Source organism: Eptatretus burgeri, chromosome 12 (assembly GCF_056783735.1).
Source record: "Eptatretus burgeri isolate ZD-2024b chromosome 12, Ebu_testis_v1, whole genome shotgun sequence".
Taxonomy (NCBI): Eukaryota; Metazoa; Chordata; class Myxini; order Myxiniformes; family Myxinidae; genus Eptatretus; species Eptatretus burgeri.
Window position 1 is genome coordinate 10,403,895 of NC_140972.1, and position 18,739 is coordinate 10,422,633.

Consider the following 18,739-nt stretch of genomic DNA (forward strand, 5'->3'; position numbering starts at 1 on the left):
AAGGTGGATGGAGATTATGTTTTCACTCCTGTCTGTCTGTGAGCAGGGTATCTCAAAAAGTTTCAGACGAAACTTGGTGGACGGGTTGGGTTTGTGATGAGGATGAACCATTTCGATTTTGGTGAAGATCCGGATTTGAAAAGTTGTCATATATATTTTTTTTAAAGTGATTTTTGACCATTGAAAGATTGGGCCAAAAACAATATATGACACGATATTTTAAAAAGTTGAAGATGGATGACAAAACTGTGGATGAGTTGGGTAGGTAACAAGAACAAGCCAATTAAATTTTGGTTCAGGTCTGTATCCAGATCCAGCCTATCAATTGACAGCATGATGATATGATGCATCGGGGGTTGGGAGGGAGGGCACAATCACGGAAGTAAAATCACGTGCATAGGTGGCGTTATCTGTTTTTCATCAATACACGATAGTAGATTTCAATACCATGCCAAGGAAGACGAGGAATTATTTGTGAAAAAAATACCAAGTGTAACAAACAAGATAAAGATGAAAATAAAGTTGTTTTTTATCACAAAATGCTTCGGACAAACAGCTGTTCCCTTATCATGAGTAGATGAAGGGTAGAGCCAAAAAGTTGCACAATTCAATGATGTCCACACGAGAGGCTCCACATGTAAAGTCCTTAGAAATAAAGCTTGATTAATGATCACTTTACAGGCACAGTCTATATGGGGCCGTACTCTTGTGGCAATTACTCAAATCGAGGCCCAGCAAAACCAGCTCCTCGGAGACGTCATGCGATGACAAACAAGGCAAACCCACATCTTGGCACAGTGACGAAGCTTCCCACGTCATCTTTCTCCCTTCGCTTTCCTCGAGGCATTTGCCTCATCTCATTGCCTGCGTTTTGAGAACCAAGAGACAGGTAGTTGGTAGTGGGATTGAAGGCGATTAAGTACCAAGAGATTTGAAAGTCAAATTCCTTAATACATCTGAGCTATATTTTCTCAGTTTTAATGGGCATCATCGCCTTCCTCCCCCACCCCAAAAAAAATAAAATAAAAGCCTTAAGCTCTCAGATTCTCCAACATTCTACCCACAAGAGGAAGATGATCGAAAGAAAGATGAAAATAAAAATTGTATTAAAAAACAACCCCCAAAACAAACACATCGTGACCGTTTGTCGAACAGGTAAGAAGTCTGGACAAGTGGTGGCTCGAGCACTCGAAGCTCAAACGTATCAGAACCGACAAGACTCCATTTTGGCCGACGAGGTCACTTGTGCATCGTCAGTAGAAAGGATTCGAGCAGAAGGATGGTCTCATCCACCTGCAGCTCGGCATGATCCATCCTGCAAACATGATAGCAGCAAATTTTATTTATTTTTGGAATACAGAATCCAGACTCGTGGAAGAATTAAAATATGGAACGGATCAAATATGGAACGGAAAAACGAACAGTCGAGAGAGGGGGAAACACCAACAGCAGAGTTGAAGGACAAAATAGAGGGAGAGTTGGACAAATAATAAGTAAGAAGAGGAATGAGGGGAAGGAAAGGCCGTATCGGGTGGACAAGATGGATAGAGAACCAAATACTGTACTCAGGAAGGAAAAAATGGGGAAGAAAAGATCATCGTTTTGGATGGTGAATGATCGAAGATGGTGGTGAACAACTGTCTTGAACAGATTGAGGAAAGAATGAGATTGAAGAGAATGTGGAAGTTGGTTCTACAGGTGGGAAAAAAAGAGGAACAAATGAGTGGAAGTGAGCAGTGATCCTAGATTTAGGGAGTTTCACCATAAGGGGTTTCTTGGTGGACTGCAGAAACCTTGGTCGGGGGAGGGACGAAGTATGGATAGGGCAGAAAGTGCAAGAGAATAAAAGGAAGTGGTAGAAGACAGAGAGACCACAAACTTTCTGCGATGGGAAAGCGGTAGGCCCACAGACTTAGCTTCATCGCAGAAGATTCCAACAATGTTCAAGGCCCTGGTTTCCATAGCATCAAGCTGGGTAAGATGTGTGGCAGAGGAGCCAGCCCAGGGGGGAGAGCAGTACTCCATCAAATTGCAGATGAAAGCCTTGGAGGTGGACAGGAGTTCAGGTGTGCCAAGGAAGGACTTTGTATGATGGAGGACACCCAGTTGGCGGCTGGCTTTGGAGGCCAACTTTGAAATTTGGTTTGCCCAAGAAAGATCATTGCTGATGGTTAAGAAAGTAGATAGGCGGGTTTGCCAAACGGTCCTTTCGGAGAGAGATCGTGAGAGTGTGATATTTGTCAGGATTTAAAGGCATATTCCAAGTGTTTGACTAGCTTGTGATTTTCTAAAGGTCTGCAGAGACAGAAGAGGCTGCAGCCTGCGTGTCTGAAGGATGATGGATGTCATGCAGAGGGTGGAATCATCAGCAAATAGATAAAGGGGATTTTTGAGAGTCAGAGAGATCATTTATGAAGATCAGGAATAGGACTGGGCCCAGAACACTGCCTTGGGGCACTCCAGCCTTGACAGGGAGAGGAGATGAAAGGACTCCTTTGAGAGCCACACGTTGGCTCTGAGACTAGAGGATGTCAGTTAGCTATGTGTGTAGTTGGCCTTGGATGCCATAGGCAGAGAGTTTTACATTATACAACTTACATTATAAATACTGACATATGCCACCAAAAACGATCCCTGGTGAGCAGAAACAAATTAGATGCAAAGAGGATGGCAGTCTACAAGCCACTGGAGACTCAACAGCAGACACATGCACGGCTTGAGGATCAAATGGAAGACAAGCAGCCTCTAGGTCAGCTGAGACTACAAAACAGACAGGCTTGGGTTGAGGATGAATGCACAAGACAAGCAGCCTCCAGGTCAGCTGAGACCACAGAGCAGACACAGACTTGGGTTGAGGATCAACGTGCAAGAAAGCAGCCTCCAGGTCAGCATGTTGGGCATCCTTAGAAGGTGAATAATTTTGATACAAGTCCAAGTGTATTTTGCAATGCCCAAGATTGGCAATTCATACAAAACCATAAGGCCAATATTCCCCAATTTATCATCCAGGAAATATTTCAATACATATTGCATTGAATTTCTCTGGGCAACGCCAGGTACTACAGCTTGTAAGTATATGTTATGATGCAACGATGAACTGATTTGATTTTGGCATCAAAGCTGTAAAGCTGGCATCAAAGCTGGCATCAAAGATGTGGCATCATGTAAAAATGTGACACATGAGAACAGCTGAAGGGATTTAAATCAAACTTGGTGCAAGTATGTATAATGATGTAATAATGTGGGTGGATGCATATTGGTTGACGTCGCAACATTGAAGAGTGCCGTTCTCGTTTTATTAATTTTAATTTCAATTTTTTTTATTTTATACAAGTAGGGGTACTTTATATTTCATATTATTTTCTACGAGCAGGGATACCCGGCATTGCCCGGTGCTGTTCTAATCCGATTGGCATTTTGGAAAAAAAAAAAAAAAAAAACATTTATTTTGGGGGGGCCGAAAAAAAACTTCCCTACACCCACTAATGAATGGGTCAGGGATCCTCCAATATCACCTTTCACATAGCAACAAAAGCTTAGGCACTATAAAGTGATTAAAAATAAATAAATAAATGAAATCGCAACCTTTTTTTTGCTGAAAACACTCTGGGCACTCAATGATGAACCTCTGAAGGTTTGACGAAGATCCATTCAGCCATCTCTGAGAAAAATGGTGATACAGGGACCTCTTGATTTACGTTGCCATAGTTGCGTTCTTGAAGATAGTCGTGTAAATGAAAAACGTGTAAATTAAAACCAATTTCCCCAAAAGAAATAATGTAATCGGTGGAGGTTCGGGGGAGTGCTGCATAAATCCTCATTTTCATTGTCCTATTTTAACTATTACAGTGCTTTATTTTATTAAAATTGTAATGTTTAAGATTATAAACAATGAAAATTTGTGAAAACACCAGCACGTACTGTTGCATTAAATAAATTCTAACAACCAAAAATAGAAAATTTAAAGAGAGGGGATATTAACACTACATTAGCTGCTGCTGCTGATGTCTTGTTTCTGGAAGTGTTGAGGAGAAGGAGGTGGTCATCTGTGTCAGATGATCTTGGCGAAGATGATTGTGTCAATGATGTTGATGGATGTTGAATTGGAGAGGATATGAGATGTGGTTTAGCTTTTTCACCGCTAGATATTGAGGGCTCACTGACATTGTCCTTTGGATGTTTTTTTTCCCCCTTCATTTTTTTGGAAAAAAGGAAAACAAAGTCATCTGAGCTGCCTTCATCTGCTTTTCCTTTTGAATTAACTTACAGCAGCTGAGGTCCGCTTGGACATTTCAGGCCACTCTTGAGCTTTGTTCTGTGTTGGGGTCATCTTCATTGAAGATGGCGAGACCCATATCAATGAGGCAGAATGCCTCCAGCATCCTCGTACTCGTGAGAGTACGCAGTGGCTCAACCCCTTCACTTTCTGCCTCAGACTCCTCCACCTGGCGTTCCTTCTCCAGCATTAGAAGGTCCTCATTTGAGAGCTCCTCCTGGTATGAGTCCAGCAACTCCTCTACATCACCCTCCTCCACCTCATCAAAGCTGATGGTCTTGGCCATTTTGACGATGTTACATCGGGCTTTCGACAAATCATTATTCACACTGAAACCCTTGAAGCCGTGAACAAATTGAGGGTAAGACTTCCTTCCAAGTTCCCTCAACATTACATAGAACATCCCTTATTGTGAAGGCCTTCCAGAATTCCTTTACAGTCATCTGATTATTATCAGTCGATTTCACCAGGTTTGCAAATGTTATTCGGAGATAATACGTCTTGAATGTAGCATTCACTCCCTGGTCCATGGGTTGAATTAGCGATGTCGTGTTGGGTGGAAGAAACACAACCTTCATGTTCTCGTTAAGGTCCTGGATGGATGTTGCATGAGCTGGGGCATTATCGAGGAGGATGAGAATTTTAAAACTAAAATTCAGTTGCAAGCTGGGAGCTAAAATATTGACATAACATTTTGCCTGTTATCCAGCACTTGGCATTTCAATATCAATAGACAGGCAAACATTTTTTTTTAACATATCCTTTCAGAGCCTTGGGATTTCCTGAATGGTAAAACATGAACGGTTTCAATTTACAATAACTTTCAGCGTTACCTCCCAAAAGCAGCGTGAAGCGATCTTTTCGCTGCTTTAAACCCAGGTGTGCTCTTCTTGTTACGAGAAACGTACATCCTCATCCTACGTGGCATCCTCTTCCAAAACAAAGGAATCTCATCAATGTTGAAAATTTGTTTTGGAGAATATCAACCTTCCTCGATAATGGCCTCGAGAAACGCAGGATAAAATAGTAAACATTTCACCAAATGCACGAAGCTAAGATGGAGGGTTTCCGCTTTCCGGAAAATAACTGAAGGAGGGGAAGGCGGGAAAACGAGGGCGAAGGAGGATATCTATCTCGCTGACATCAGCTGTTATAACGAACACGTTTTCATGCTGTTCAATGCAAAGGGAATGGAAAAGCATCTCGTTTATCAAATAATTTGGTGTGAAATTTATTGATGATATCGATTTGTAATTACAAAAAAGAAACCGAAGTGTGAGTTTGGTTTTCCATTTTTAATTCGAGTTATTTTGGATATAAAGCTGATCTTTCATAATAAAGCTGATCAAATACAAACCCATCATTAATTGATAGTAAATCATCAATGAATCTGAAGATGTTTCCACACCTTCGTGCAGTTGTTAGTTCATTCCTGCACATGTTCTGAACCCGATCAGACTCGTACATGTGCTGGAATAAATTTGAAAAGAAAGGGGCCGGATCTGAAACCATGGGTGTCCTCCACTGTCTGCTGGAGTATCTTGTTGCCAATTGTAAAGAAACTGTTGTTGAGGAGAAATCGAAGACTTTCTTTAAGAGTATTTTTGAAAAATTACATGAATATTGATTTTCTTTCATTGAGCAGTTTGCTCGTTTTTGATAAACTTTAATTTATACTTTATTACCTCCTGTAAATGCTTTATCAATCGCTCTGTCCAATGCCGTAATGAGCTTGTCATGTGGAGTGTTTGTGTATAATGTGGAAAAATCATAAGTTGATAGACATTTAGCCTTACCCTTGTTGTCTCTGTTATCATCTGAGCTCAAGCGTTTGGACATCGGTATTGCAGCACTCTCTGAGGTTCGGAGACCGGATTGCGGCGAGATCATGGTGGGTGGTTACACCTACTATTGGTCTGGTCGCTCTGATGGTTACCATGCCCAAGGAGTTGCTGTAGCTGTGTCCAATAAGCAGACTCCACTGATAATTGAGGTAACACCGGTCAACGAGCGTATAATGAGATTAAGGATTCGTCACTCCTTAGGTGTCATTTTCCTGTCTCTGTTTATGCTCCGACTGAGGCGAGTGATCTCACCGTGAAGGATGCATTCTACGCCACGCTTGAGTCTGTGGTTGATCAGTGCCCCAGACGAGATACACGTCTCGTCTTGGGAGATTTCAATGCATCGACTGGAACTGATAGGGATGGTTATGAGACATGGGTTGGTCCCCATGGGTCTGGAACTGTGAACCTGAATAGCACCAAGTTCCTTGACTTTGCAAGAAGTCATGGACTTAAGGTGGCCGGTTCATGGTTCCAGAGCCCACAAGCTCATCGCTGGACTTGGTATTCCAACGCTGGCGGTGTGGCAAAAGAGATTGACCATGTCCTCGTTGATGGTCACTGGAGGATGATCCAGAACTGCAGGGTCTACCGGAGTGCTCAGTTCCTCAATACTGACCACCGGCTTGTTATACCAACTCTGAAGTAGCACCTTAAATCCAGGAGAATAGTACCATCCCAGCCTAGGCTGGATGTTGGCAAGCTCAAGGATGAGAGGGTAGCTGAGGAGTTTGCGAACAGGCTGAGTGGACACTTGGGGGGGGTCTGGGTCAGTTGTGGAGTGCCTTCAAGACCACCGTCCTTGATGTTGCAGGTGGATGTCTTGGAACTCACCGTGGGGCAAAGAAGAATTTTGTCTCTCAAGGGACACTGGATACCATTGACCAGAGTCACAGGGCCAGGCTGAATGGCAGAGCTGAGCTGTTCAGGGAGCTGAGGAATAAAACTGCATGTGTGCCAATAGTGGACAAGGAGGCCTATGTGCGAGGAATCTGTGAGGGGGTAGAGCATCACCTGTGGTCAAGTGATTCTCGTCCTGCTTACAGGGGAATTCGCGCATTGCGTTCATCCAAGCCCATCCCTCGGAGCACTGCAGTTAGAGCAGAGAGTGGTAGGCTCTTGACAGAGGAGTCCGAAGTGCAGGCCAGCTGGGCCGGTTACTTTGAGCGGTTGTACCAGGCTGATCCCCCAGCTGTCGAGTTGGACGTCAGGGGTGTTACAATCCCTGTTGCTGACCCTCCAATCAACTGTGGTCCACCTTCGCTTGTGGAAACACGGGCTGCGGTGAACCGGTTGAAATGGGGTAAAGCTCCAGGGATCTGTGGCATCCATGCTGAACTTCTCAAGGCTGGTGGAAATGCTGCACGTGTGTCGTTGCATGCAGTTTTGTGCTCTGCCTGGAACACAGGCATCATCCCAACTGACTGGAAGAGGGGTCTTGTTGTCCCTCTCTGGAAAGGGAAGGGTGATCGCCAAGACTGCAACAACAACCGAGGGGTGACGCTGCTCTCAGTGCTGGGCAAGGTCTTTGCTCGGATAATTCTTGATAGGGTTCATCACCATCTGCTTGAGCACCAGCGTCCAGAGCAGTCAGGCTTTACACCAAAGAGGTCAACTATTGACCGTATCCTTGCTATTCGTGTCCTCACCGAATGCAGACGAGAGTTTCGGCAGGGGCTGCTTGCAGCCTATGTTGATCTCTGTAAAGCGTTCGATTCAGTTAATCAGGATGCCCTCTGGAGGATTCTTGGTCTTCGTGGGGTGCCATCAAAACTGATCGATCTGGTGTCTGAACTATACTCTGGTACTGAGAGTGCTGTGAGATGTGGTGGTACCATCTCTGACTTATTTCCAGTCGTTACTGAAGTTCGTCAGGGGGGTGTACTGGCCCCCACACTTTTCAGCACTTGTATGGACTGGATTCTTGGGAGGATGTTGGAGAGCTCAAGCTGCGGTGAATCGTTTGGGAATGTCAAATCTCTGACCTTGATTTCGCAGATGATGCAGTCATCTTTGCGGAGACTTTAGATATCTTTTTGGGGGCCCTCAGGGTGATGAATGAGGAGTCGGAGCCACTGGGATTACGGGTTTTCTGGGTCAAAACTAGGATCCAAGCTTTCAATGATATCTTGAATGCTGCTGTCCTGTCTGTGTCTGTTTGTGGTGAGGATGTTGAGGTCGTGGAGATATTCACTTTCCTTGGCAGTGATATTCATGTCTCTGCTGGCTATGAGTCAGAGGTCAATAGACGTCTGGGTCGGGGCTGGGGAGTCATGGATTCACTGGATAATGGGATGTGGCGCTGCCGGTACCTGTGCGGGAGGACGAAAGTCCGAGTCTTCAGGTCCTTGGTGCTTCCAATCTTGCTCTCTGGATGTGAGACTTGGACTCCGACCAAGGATCTGAGACGGAGACTGAATTCCTTTGGTACCAGGTCTCTTCAGAGAATCCTTAGCTATCGCTGGTCAGACTTTGTGTCCAACGAGCGGTTGCTGGGAGAGACTCAAATGAGATTTGTTACCTGCATAGTCCGTGAGCGTCAGTTGCAGCTGTCTGGACACGTGGCTCGTTTTCCTGACGCTGATCCTGCTCACCAGATTCTCTCAGCGATGGAATCTCGTGAGTGGAGGAGGCCAATGGGCTGACCACGTTCCTCGTGGTTGCAGCAGGTTGATCGGCATCTCAAGGAGATGGGGATGGGCCAGGCACCTGCCTGGAGGATGGCCAGACGGAGGCCTCTGGAGTACCGGCGGAAAGAGGACGCAGCGACGCGCTGCTCTGGCGCATGCTCGCATACCTGACCTGACCTAACTTTGTTGTTGATGTTGTGGATACTAAATGTCGATTACAGGTTTGGAATTATCAACAATCCAGAATTTTTTAATACCAGAATAAAACTTTGCCTTTTGATGATAGTTTTTCAAACATTTATAAATTAATTTCATCACCCCTGTAATACTGCCTGACAATGGTTTCATACTGCATTCTCTACTTGCGATGATGAACCTCATCTTACGTGGGTTTTTGTGCATTTTTGGAATCCAGTAAATGTACAGTAATTTCTGGTGTTTATCTGGAACTAACAGTCTTCTCGCTTTTTAGTGATTTCCCTGGTGTTTTATCAAGTCTATTTTATTATCATTACTTATTTTGTCGGGATGCCTGGTGTTGGCTTCATGGTTATATTAGAGTGGTGGGCTTGGGATCCAAGGATCCTGAGTTCAAATCCCACTTGGCTGTTGAATTAATACCAGGTGGGGTTGACTCTGCCTGTCATCCTGAGGTCAGCAAAATGAGTGCCAGCTTGCTGGTATCCTTTGTCGGAGTGGCGATCCATCCAGGATTGTACCCAATAGCCAAGGAGACCGTTTCGGCAGAACCAACGCTCTGCACAGAGTATGGTCCCAATGGATGGATGGATTTTGTCGGTCTTTGAGAGTTCAGTCTGTAAGCCCAATTCTTCCAAAAGTGTTTGAATGTAGAATGTTTTGCATACAAATGCAATATTATTATTTGCTTTGCCAATTGGAACAATAACATATTGTGTTTGAAGCTGTTTTAAATAATCATTTGTCTCTGGATTGTTTAAAATTACTTTTGGATTATTGATTTGAACTTTTCTTTTCAAATCAAAAATTTTCTTTTTTACATGTTTCTCTACCTCCTTCAACCATAAAGCCATTTGTGTGTTTGGTACTTTATGTTTTACAATTTGTTCTACCATCCATTCTGTCAGTCCTATCATTATAAGTTCCATTTCCTTATTCGAATGAATTCCATTTATTTTCTCTATAATTTGGTCCTTTTGTAAGTAATGCATGTAATTTTCTATCTTTCACTATTCTGAGATCACCTGCGATAATATGTTTATGATGTGGATCTTTAAATATGGAATGTCCACAATAACAATAATGTGTTCCTCAACCATTCCTCTACATCTTTAGATTGCACAGTTTCCTTATAGTTGAATATTTTTCCCCGAATTGCATTTCGTAAAGTGTATACAACCCTTGGTGGCTCTCTCTGTTGTATTGTTTCTGGAAGTTTACCCCACACTTCCTTTTGTTGGAGTATTTTCTCCACGTTGATAATTTCCACCCCTTTGTTATGAAGCATCGTTTTGATGATGTTATCGTCTTTTCTACGATTGACTTCTTTAGATTTCTCTTTCCACATTATATGGTCAATCGTGTCCAGAATTTCTTTCATGTGTTGGATTGGGAGGTCCTCTTGATCATCCTCTTCCATTCATCTGTTAATGATTTGCCAAACCTCTTTCAGTTTTTTAAAATTTTATTTAAAGAATTGATCTTAATTCTACTGCTGTTAAGTAATCGACAAATATTCGATTTGTGAAGATCTAACCGCTCATTTATACACACACACACACACACACACACACACACACACACACACACACACACACACACACACACACACACACACACACACACACACACACACACACACACACACACACACACACACACACACACACACACACACACACACACACACACACACACACACACACACACACACACCTCTTGTAGTATGGAGGTGTATTTCAAAAAAACAATAAATTAAGGAATCGGGACGGGGTTGGTGGACGAAGCCAGTTTTTGGGTGAGACATACACACCAACCACACACCATCCCTTGACAAGACCTTCACAGACGTGACACTACGTACAGATGCACACCATCACCCATCCATACTCCGCCTTCGTATGCAGCACACGGCTGCGGGTACCATAATTGGCTGATGGCCCGGCTGTACTGCTGATTCAATGCCCCTATTACCAGTACACTGGTACTCATTTAGCCGACCTCAGAAGGATGATAGGGTGAGTCAACCCCACCTGGTGTTAATTCAACGGTAAATAGGGGCTCAAAGTCAGGACCCTGCGATCTCAAGCCAGCCACCCCTCCCTCTAAGCCAACACCAGGCTTCTACCCATCCATACTCAAACTGCTTAATAAAAGTCCTGCCAATATCCCTGCACCCCTCCATTTTCCATTGCTTCTTGGTAGCTATCGAATTCCAATCTAAACTTATCTACTGCTTCTGCTGTCACGATCTTTCCAGGGAGACCATTTCCATACATTAGCTACTCTCTGAGTGAAAGACCCCTGACTTACTACCATCTTAACTCTCCTCTTCTTTACTCTTAAGCTATGGCCCCTGGTCCCATCATTATCTAATCTGCTGAAGAACTCTTCTGCACTTATTTTGTCAACACCCTTCATTATCTTAAACATCTCTATCATACTGTATACCCTTGTAATTGCCTCCTATGTAATGTATAAAGACCCGTCTCCTTCAGCCGCTCCTCATAGCAGAGTCGAGCTAGGCCCAGAATCAATCTCGGTCCGGAATCGGTTTAGGCACCTTCATGTTACACCTGTATCGGGGTTACACATGTTATACCTTTTACACACCATAAGACTATGCACCTTGCCAACCGATAGGTAGACCATTGAAAACCTTTCAACATCTGTCACTTGTACCTATAATGGACATGGTGTATTATTTACCTCTTAATGCTGGCCTTGAGGTGATCCAGCTGTTGCTGTTCTGGTGCTGTGATCATTTCCTCAATTTCCTGAAGTTGGGATTGATCCGCACCTGATGCCTGCACAGATGCCACGATCGCCTCAATACGTTGGGACTTTTCGAACAGCCGTCTGTGAGGGGAGGGTGGGGAGTCAGTCTGATGGAAGCGATATGTGACTTCTTCAGGAACAATGGAGCATGTGGAGTATGAAGGAAAAGGGAAGGATCAAAGAAGTCAGAAGGGGCCAACACAGCACAACTTAAACTTCTTCTTCTTTAACGGCCACTGTTATTCCCACTTGTGGAGTTGGCCTCGGAGAAACTTGTCCCAAGTCTTTCACAAACCGGCTGGCCCGGCCTGACTCGAACGTCAGGCTGGGGCCAGCCGGTTTCGCACTGTCTATTGAAGTAATTGGGGGCAGGAATTTGTAATTTGTTCATGGTGCCGGCGATAGCTGCCCTACTGTTCGTGAAAGACACCGTGGGATTTTTGATGTCCACCAACTAATGCTGGATGATGGAACACCCGGCTTAATGTCCACCTGAGTGTCGGCACAACCTGTGATGAATCACCCTGCATGTGAAACACAGGGATGACATTCAAACCCAGGCTCGAAAGCTTGGAGGCGAATGTGCGTACCTCTCGGCCATCCTGCCAGCAAACAATTTAAACATAAGTGTTCATTTCATTACGATTGTAGGTGTGTTACCATGAGGTCGTTGACGTGCAATAGGTCCTGTCTAAGTCCGAGGGCTCGGATCATAGCACGAAGCCCACAAGTCCAGGTGACAAGTCCAACTGTTTGTGCACGAATGCTTGAGTATTCTACATATTTATTTGTTATCATTATTATAATTATTATTATTACTGTATAGGATCAACCCTATTGATTGTTTGCATCGATTTTCACTAAAGATGTGGCACAACCTGTTCATAAAGTTGAAAGAGCAAAAGATTTCTGCTCAGTCTTTTTATTTACTTACTTTTTATTTATTTATCGTGACTCACTTATGAAGCAGCTTGTATAACACATGCATGTGCAAAACAAGGACATTACGAGACAGGATGTACATTTAAGTGAATTACGAGGACATCAATAAACAGTGCGAAAGTCTTTCCTGAGTATCATCAGCTCCTGAAAGTATACAAGTTGTCTGTCTGCAAGCAATGCCATTGAGTAAGGAGTATAAAATATTCCCATGCAACCCTACAGTCCCCCCCAATCCCTCTCCTGGACTGGCAAATCGCATCTTCCAGTCCTTGAGGTAGTGGAATCACAAGTCCTGAAAGTACTTGTTATCTCTTGGTAGGAGGATGAAACACAGGGACCGATTCTCCCCAACTGTCGACAGATCGTGCCACCTCTCATCTGGTCTTGTCCCCTTCTAGAATTTATCCTTCGTTCCTCCACAGCCTCGCCCAGTCAAACAGGTTCATACATTGTTACCAATCTCAAATCTCGCGCATTCCCTTTTCACTCCAATTGTTCTTTTGCCAAGTCAGTTTTCTTTCACCTCACTTCTTTCACCCTCTTGTCTCTCTATCTGACCCCAACCCACCCAAGTTAAACTTGTTCCTCCAGAATCCCATGCCTCGTTAGCTTCTACAATTTCAAGCTAAACACTCACCTCTACCCCTTCGTCCCTCTATTCTCTCATCTGTGGAACCGACTCGGTGACTTCCTTCACCTTTTGTCTCATACGCATCGCTCTTGTACTTCAACAGTGCTGCTCATAGTCACCTCATACCCTGTTCTCTTCTACTCTCACTGATCCTGTTCCTCCCTTTTCTTTCTGACACTCTACTCTTCCCTCCAGGTCTTCAAAACAAGTTGTTCACCACCATCTGTTATCTTCCCCCATCCAAAACCTCAATCTTTTCTACCCCTGTTAATCCATCCCAAACGCACCTCCTTCAAATCCCCTGCTTTCCTTCCTGAAAGTCCCTGAAGTGTCCATCTTGTTTACCTCGTGTATCCCACCCCAACCCTCTCCCTTCCACAGATCTCTGATGTTTCCCACTGTTTTGTGCTTCCCTCTCCTGCACCTCTTGTCTCCTGCTCCCTTTGTTATACATTCTGTGTTAGCTCTTATACAAGCTTCAATACTGTGTACAAAAAAAGAAAGAAAAACCTTTGTGTCATCTGCAAATTTGGAAAGCCTACTCTCCACCCCACTATCCAAATTGTTCATGTAAATTATGTATATATATATATATATATATATATATATATATATATATATATATATATATATATATATATATATATATATATATATATATATATATATATATATTGTTACGGATTTCCCGCCCGTCGGCGTGCGAACGACCGCTTCTAACCAATAGCGGTCGCTTCGCCCACTGAACAGACAATCCAGTCACGACTTTCTGGAACAACGCCAGAAACCAGTCACGGGTGGGTTTCCAATCCCACCACGGCCCAGTACATATTCTACCCACGCGAAATAGGGTCAATCGCCGAATATCGATATACCTAAGTACCCGCGCGGGTAACCTACCGAGGGACCGTACCTCGGCGAAGGCCTGCTTGGACACGAACCGCTTAAGCGGTCCGTTCCGTTCCGGATAACCGAGCGGGTATTATCGCCAAACCTGATTCTATTTATCGGTTATTTAAAAACCAACTAATTTCCAAGTGCAAGATGGGGCAGTTCAATGAGGGAATGGACGCAACGAACAGGTTTACATTCACACAAGGACATTTATTATAATACAGCACGTATGCAATTATACAAGCAACAAAAGCACGACAAAAGAACTACAACCGTCGACTTATTATGTACAGTCACGTGCACTTAACAGCAGTTCCTACTTATTATACGGGCCCACAGACACACGTATGCACACACACCCAGGAAATGGTGGCAGAGGCCTTTAATAACGAGCTCCAGCTCGAAGGACAGGTGAGCTGAAACCCAGAGCCTATCTCGAACCTCTCCACCTCGTGTGGTCTTCAAGTTGTTTGGACCCGGGCTCCAGCGAGAGCGAGCTGGATCCAATCGCCGTGAGCTGCGATCCTTCCCGAGCTCCAGCGAATCCTCCCACGCTTCTCAACACGTGCTGGTAAGACGAGGCGCCGATCCTTCCCGTCTGTGTCGCTTCCCCGAGGAACCACCTCCCGTGCTTCTCAACACGTGCTGGTGAGACGAGGCGCCGATCCTTCCTGTCAATGCGTTGCTTCCCCGAGGAACCACCTCCACGAAGAGATCGATGAGTCGCACCAAGCCGGGAACCAAAATGGAGAACAAAGAGCTCCACGAACCAAGAAGAAGAAGAAGCCACCACTCGCAGCTCGAGCCGAGCGACCAGCTTAACTTTCTTCCAAACAGGGCAGCTTAAAGCAAAAAGCTCTCCCGAGCCAAGCAGAAGCCGAAGCTCACGGAACCGTCAAAGCAAAGAGCCTCCAAAAAGCCTCCTCCCGAGCCAGGCCTCAGCCGAAGCTCACTGATCCAGCCGAAGCAAAAAGCTTCCGCAGGCCTCAACCCTAACCCAAGCCAAACAGGACCCGAAGGTCTGCTGAACGACTCCCCTCAACTCCCTTCTCCAACTCTGCCCACGAACAAAAGAAAAAGATCTCTTATCCTTCTCCCGCCCTTCCCCCGATCCCGGCGTGACTCATGCCCTCGTGCTCCATCCCCCGCTCAGCCACGGGTGGGAGGGAGTTGTTGACATCATGAGTCATGGGACGGAAGGGTGGTTCTTGCTCTTCGCAGAAGAGGGGGAGGGATGTCTCCATTGTTCATTCCCTAACTATTAAATCGATCCGCAGCGCATCTACTCGATTTCTGGACATTTAAACAATGGAAGGTGAGCTATTTCGGGAACAAGCACTTATCGACATAGCTGACAAAAGGAACCTGTATGTTGTGTGCAATCGAATTCCAAATTTGTAACAATATAATGGAGCAAGTTCATGTGATTATGTATATATGTATATCTGCTCTTCATCCATTGGTTGGACAGTTGACCTGACGTCACCCAAAATTGTAACCTGAAATATTTAACCTCAAGTGCCCAGAGGACTTAAAAGACCCCAAAGACCCAAAATACCCCAAAGACCTAAAAGACCCTGAAGACACCTGGAAGATCCAAAAGACCAGGAAGAGCAAAAGACTGCTCACCTTCACTCTTTCATTCCTCTTTTTTTCCCGCCTTTGGAATAAACTCCCTTACACTATTCTTTCCCATTCTTCCATCCAGGCTTTCAAAACACCTGTTCACCACCACCTATTATATCATCCCCCATCCAAATCCTCGATCTTTTCTATCCCCGATAATCCACCCAAGCCCACCTCCTTCAAATTCCCTGCTTTTCTTCCTGAAAGTCCCTGTAATGTCCATCTTCTACTCCCCATGTTCCCCATCCCATCCCTCTCCCTTCCACAGATCTCCTAATGTGTCTGTTCCCCACTGTTTTGTCCCTCCCACTCCCGCCCCTCTTGTCTCATGCCCCCTTGCTGTGAGTTGTATGTTAGCTCTCACACGAGCCTCGACAAGGTATAAAAAAAAAAAATTAAAAAAAGACCCTGAAGACCCCAAAGAAACAAACAACCCCAAAGACCCAAAAGACCCCAAAATATCCCAAAGACCTAAAATATGACCCAAAATACCCCAAACAGCCAGAAGACTCAAAATAATGAAAATACCCTGAAGACCCAAAAAACCCCGAAGATCCACAAGACACAAAAAACCCCCAAGGACCCAAAAGACCCCGAGGAACCAAAACATCCAAAAGACCCTGAGTACCGAAAAGACCCTGAGTATCAAAAAGACCCGAGAACCTTGAAGACCTAAAGGACCCCAAGGACCCAAAACACCCAGGGGACACAAAAGACCTGATGGACCCAAAAGACACAAGGGGACAATCCATGGAAATTCTGCATGATGTAAAATGTGACTTCAGGTCCCTAACCTTTCCCCCATCCCCCACACAGACAATCCCATGTCCTTAACCCTCCCCCACCACACCCAAACTCTGTGCTCCCCTCCCCCTTTCTTCAAATCCTCAAGCCCCTTGATCACAACTCGGTCCCCTCTCTGGCCTCCCTCCCCCAAGCCAACTCTCCCCCTTTCTTCTACAAGTCTTCAACTGCCCCAAACCCCAAGAACTCCATCTCCCATCCAGCCTCAAGTCCATCCCACCCCCTCCCAACATCTCAATCTCCCTCTTCCAATTCCATGCACCCTCACCCCCAATTCTCTGTCCTTCCATCCCCATTCATTCCTGTTCTTAACAACGTTGCACAAATATACACAGGGAACTTTGGCACATGAGAAGGCCATTCAGCCCATCATGCCTGTGTTGTTCCTGTTCCCATTTGTTAAGAACAAAATCTATCTATAATTCCAGCAATCTGTGTGTGTGTGTGTGTGTGTGTGTGTGTGTGTGTGTGTGTGTGTGTGTGTGTGTGTGTGTGTGTGTGTGTGTGTGTGACCGCTGTTTCTCGACAACCTCTGGTCCGATCTAATTGAAACTTGCCAGGTATATTGCTGGGGACCTGAGGAAGTGCCTTTTCAAGGTTTGATATTAATCGGACAAGTGCTTCCCAAGTTATGGCTATTTATTTACCAAACCAATAGGAAGACACTTGTTGCGTGGGCGTGGCCGATTATTATTCTAATAATGTCTCGATTTCTTATGCGCATTTATAGATAAACAGAATGGCCCAAGTTATGATCGTTTTCATATTAGACGGTGTATAAATTTCGGGAACATCAGAGTGCTGGTATGCTCCGAACCAGGAAGTAAATTTTTTCTCTCTCTTCTCTTCTTTTTGTTTTTCCTTGCCACGACATTGTGAAAAGGTAAAATACGTTAGCGCTAATTGAATAATTGGGTATTAAAAATAAATTGCTAATAATCGTAACTGCGAATAATATCGAACTTCTGGGTCACGCACGTATGGGCACGTGAGAGCGAAGAAACGACCTGTGTGGTTTGTTTATTTATTTATTTATTTATTATTATTATTATTTTTTTTTTTTTTTACGGGCACGTACTAGTAAAAAGAAAATAAAGATGGAACGTTAAATTCACAATCACTTCCCCCTTTCTTCCCTTATCCTTACTATAATTCACAGACCGATGTTTGTGTGTTTGTTTTTTTTATCACGCTACTTCTTCTACAGTTGTGGGCCGATTCTATCCAGACTTGCTACATTTGATCAGCATGACCCCAATTAGTGCATGGAGGTGTTTTTATCTTTGCCGGTGGTCTTGGAGGGAGGGGGGGATGCAAATTCTCTATGTAAATGTGTTTTGTGTAGTGCTGCTGACAGGTGAGGGAGGATATTACAAGTCTTCACCATTTACAGTGCAGTATCTCTGTCCCCACATTTTCCAGTGCAGTGAGGTGTTTTGAATTAAAAACAGTAGATATGTTTTTGCTTCATGCACATAACTTCATGTTTCTTTTCCCGACACAGTGCTGTCAGTTACCTATATAATATAAAGTTTTGCCTCGATTTGTTCAGCCACTTCAGAGAAGAAGATTTTTGAAGGTTTAAAAATTTTTTTAAACAATATGGCTGCTGAATAATGTGACCGATGAAGTCATGATTTTTTCTTCTGTGGACCTTTTTATCCCACATATGCAATTATGACGTCATAATGAGGGCACCAATGACGTCATAAAAAAATCACACTTGTTCCCCATGAGGATAACTTGCTATGTGTCAAGTTTCAATTTTTTCCTTGGTGCGGTTTCAGAGATACAGAGGTCCAAAGTTTTTCAATATGGCTGCCACACCACATGACCTATGATGTCATAATGATAATTAAAACATTCTACATGAGTAGTTGCACCAATGGTGAAAATTTTGTCTCAATCCGACAAGCGGTTGCAGAGAAAAACATGAAAGGTCTGTACGGCCAAACAGACAGACAAACAAACAAACAAGCAGTCATAGACTGGTACTTAAGAAACCATCAACTCGACATCTGACCTTGTCTAATAAAAGCTGTGTCTGGAGAAGGTAGCGACGCAAACCAGAAGTTTCTACGATGATTCTGTACCAAACCATCAAAAATCGAATGTT

The 18,739-nt window shown here is 44.2% G+C and overlaps 1 protein-coding gene across 4 annotated transcripts in view; it reads right to left on the bottom strand.

The window, feature by feature from the left end:
* Positions 1–505: 505 nt before the first annotated feature.
* The window catches only part of POLR3C (RNA polymerase III subunit C), a 49,377-nt gene continuing 31,143 nt past the window's right edge, over positions 506–18,739 (bottom strand). For all 4 annotated transcript variants that reach the window (XR_015050212.1, XM_085849462.1, XM_085849463.1 and 1 more), the window contains 2 exons: positions 11,658–11,807; positions 506–1,315 (listed from right to left, as the gene is read on the bottom strand). Coding sequence is in view for 3 of the 4 variants with exons in the window: in XM_085849462.1 (XP_085705588.1) it covers positions 1,240–1,315; positions 11,658–11,807 (226 nt within the window). In the remaining variant the exon portion in view is untranslated. The remainder of the gene's footprint in view (positions 1,316–11,657; positions 11,808–18,739) is intronic.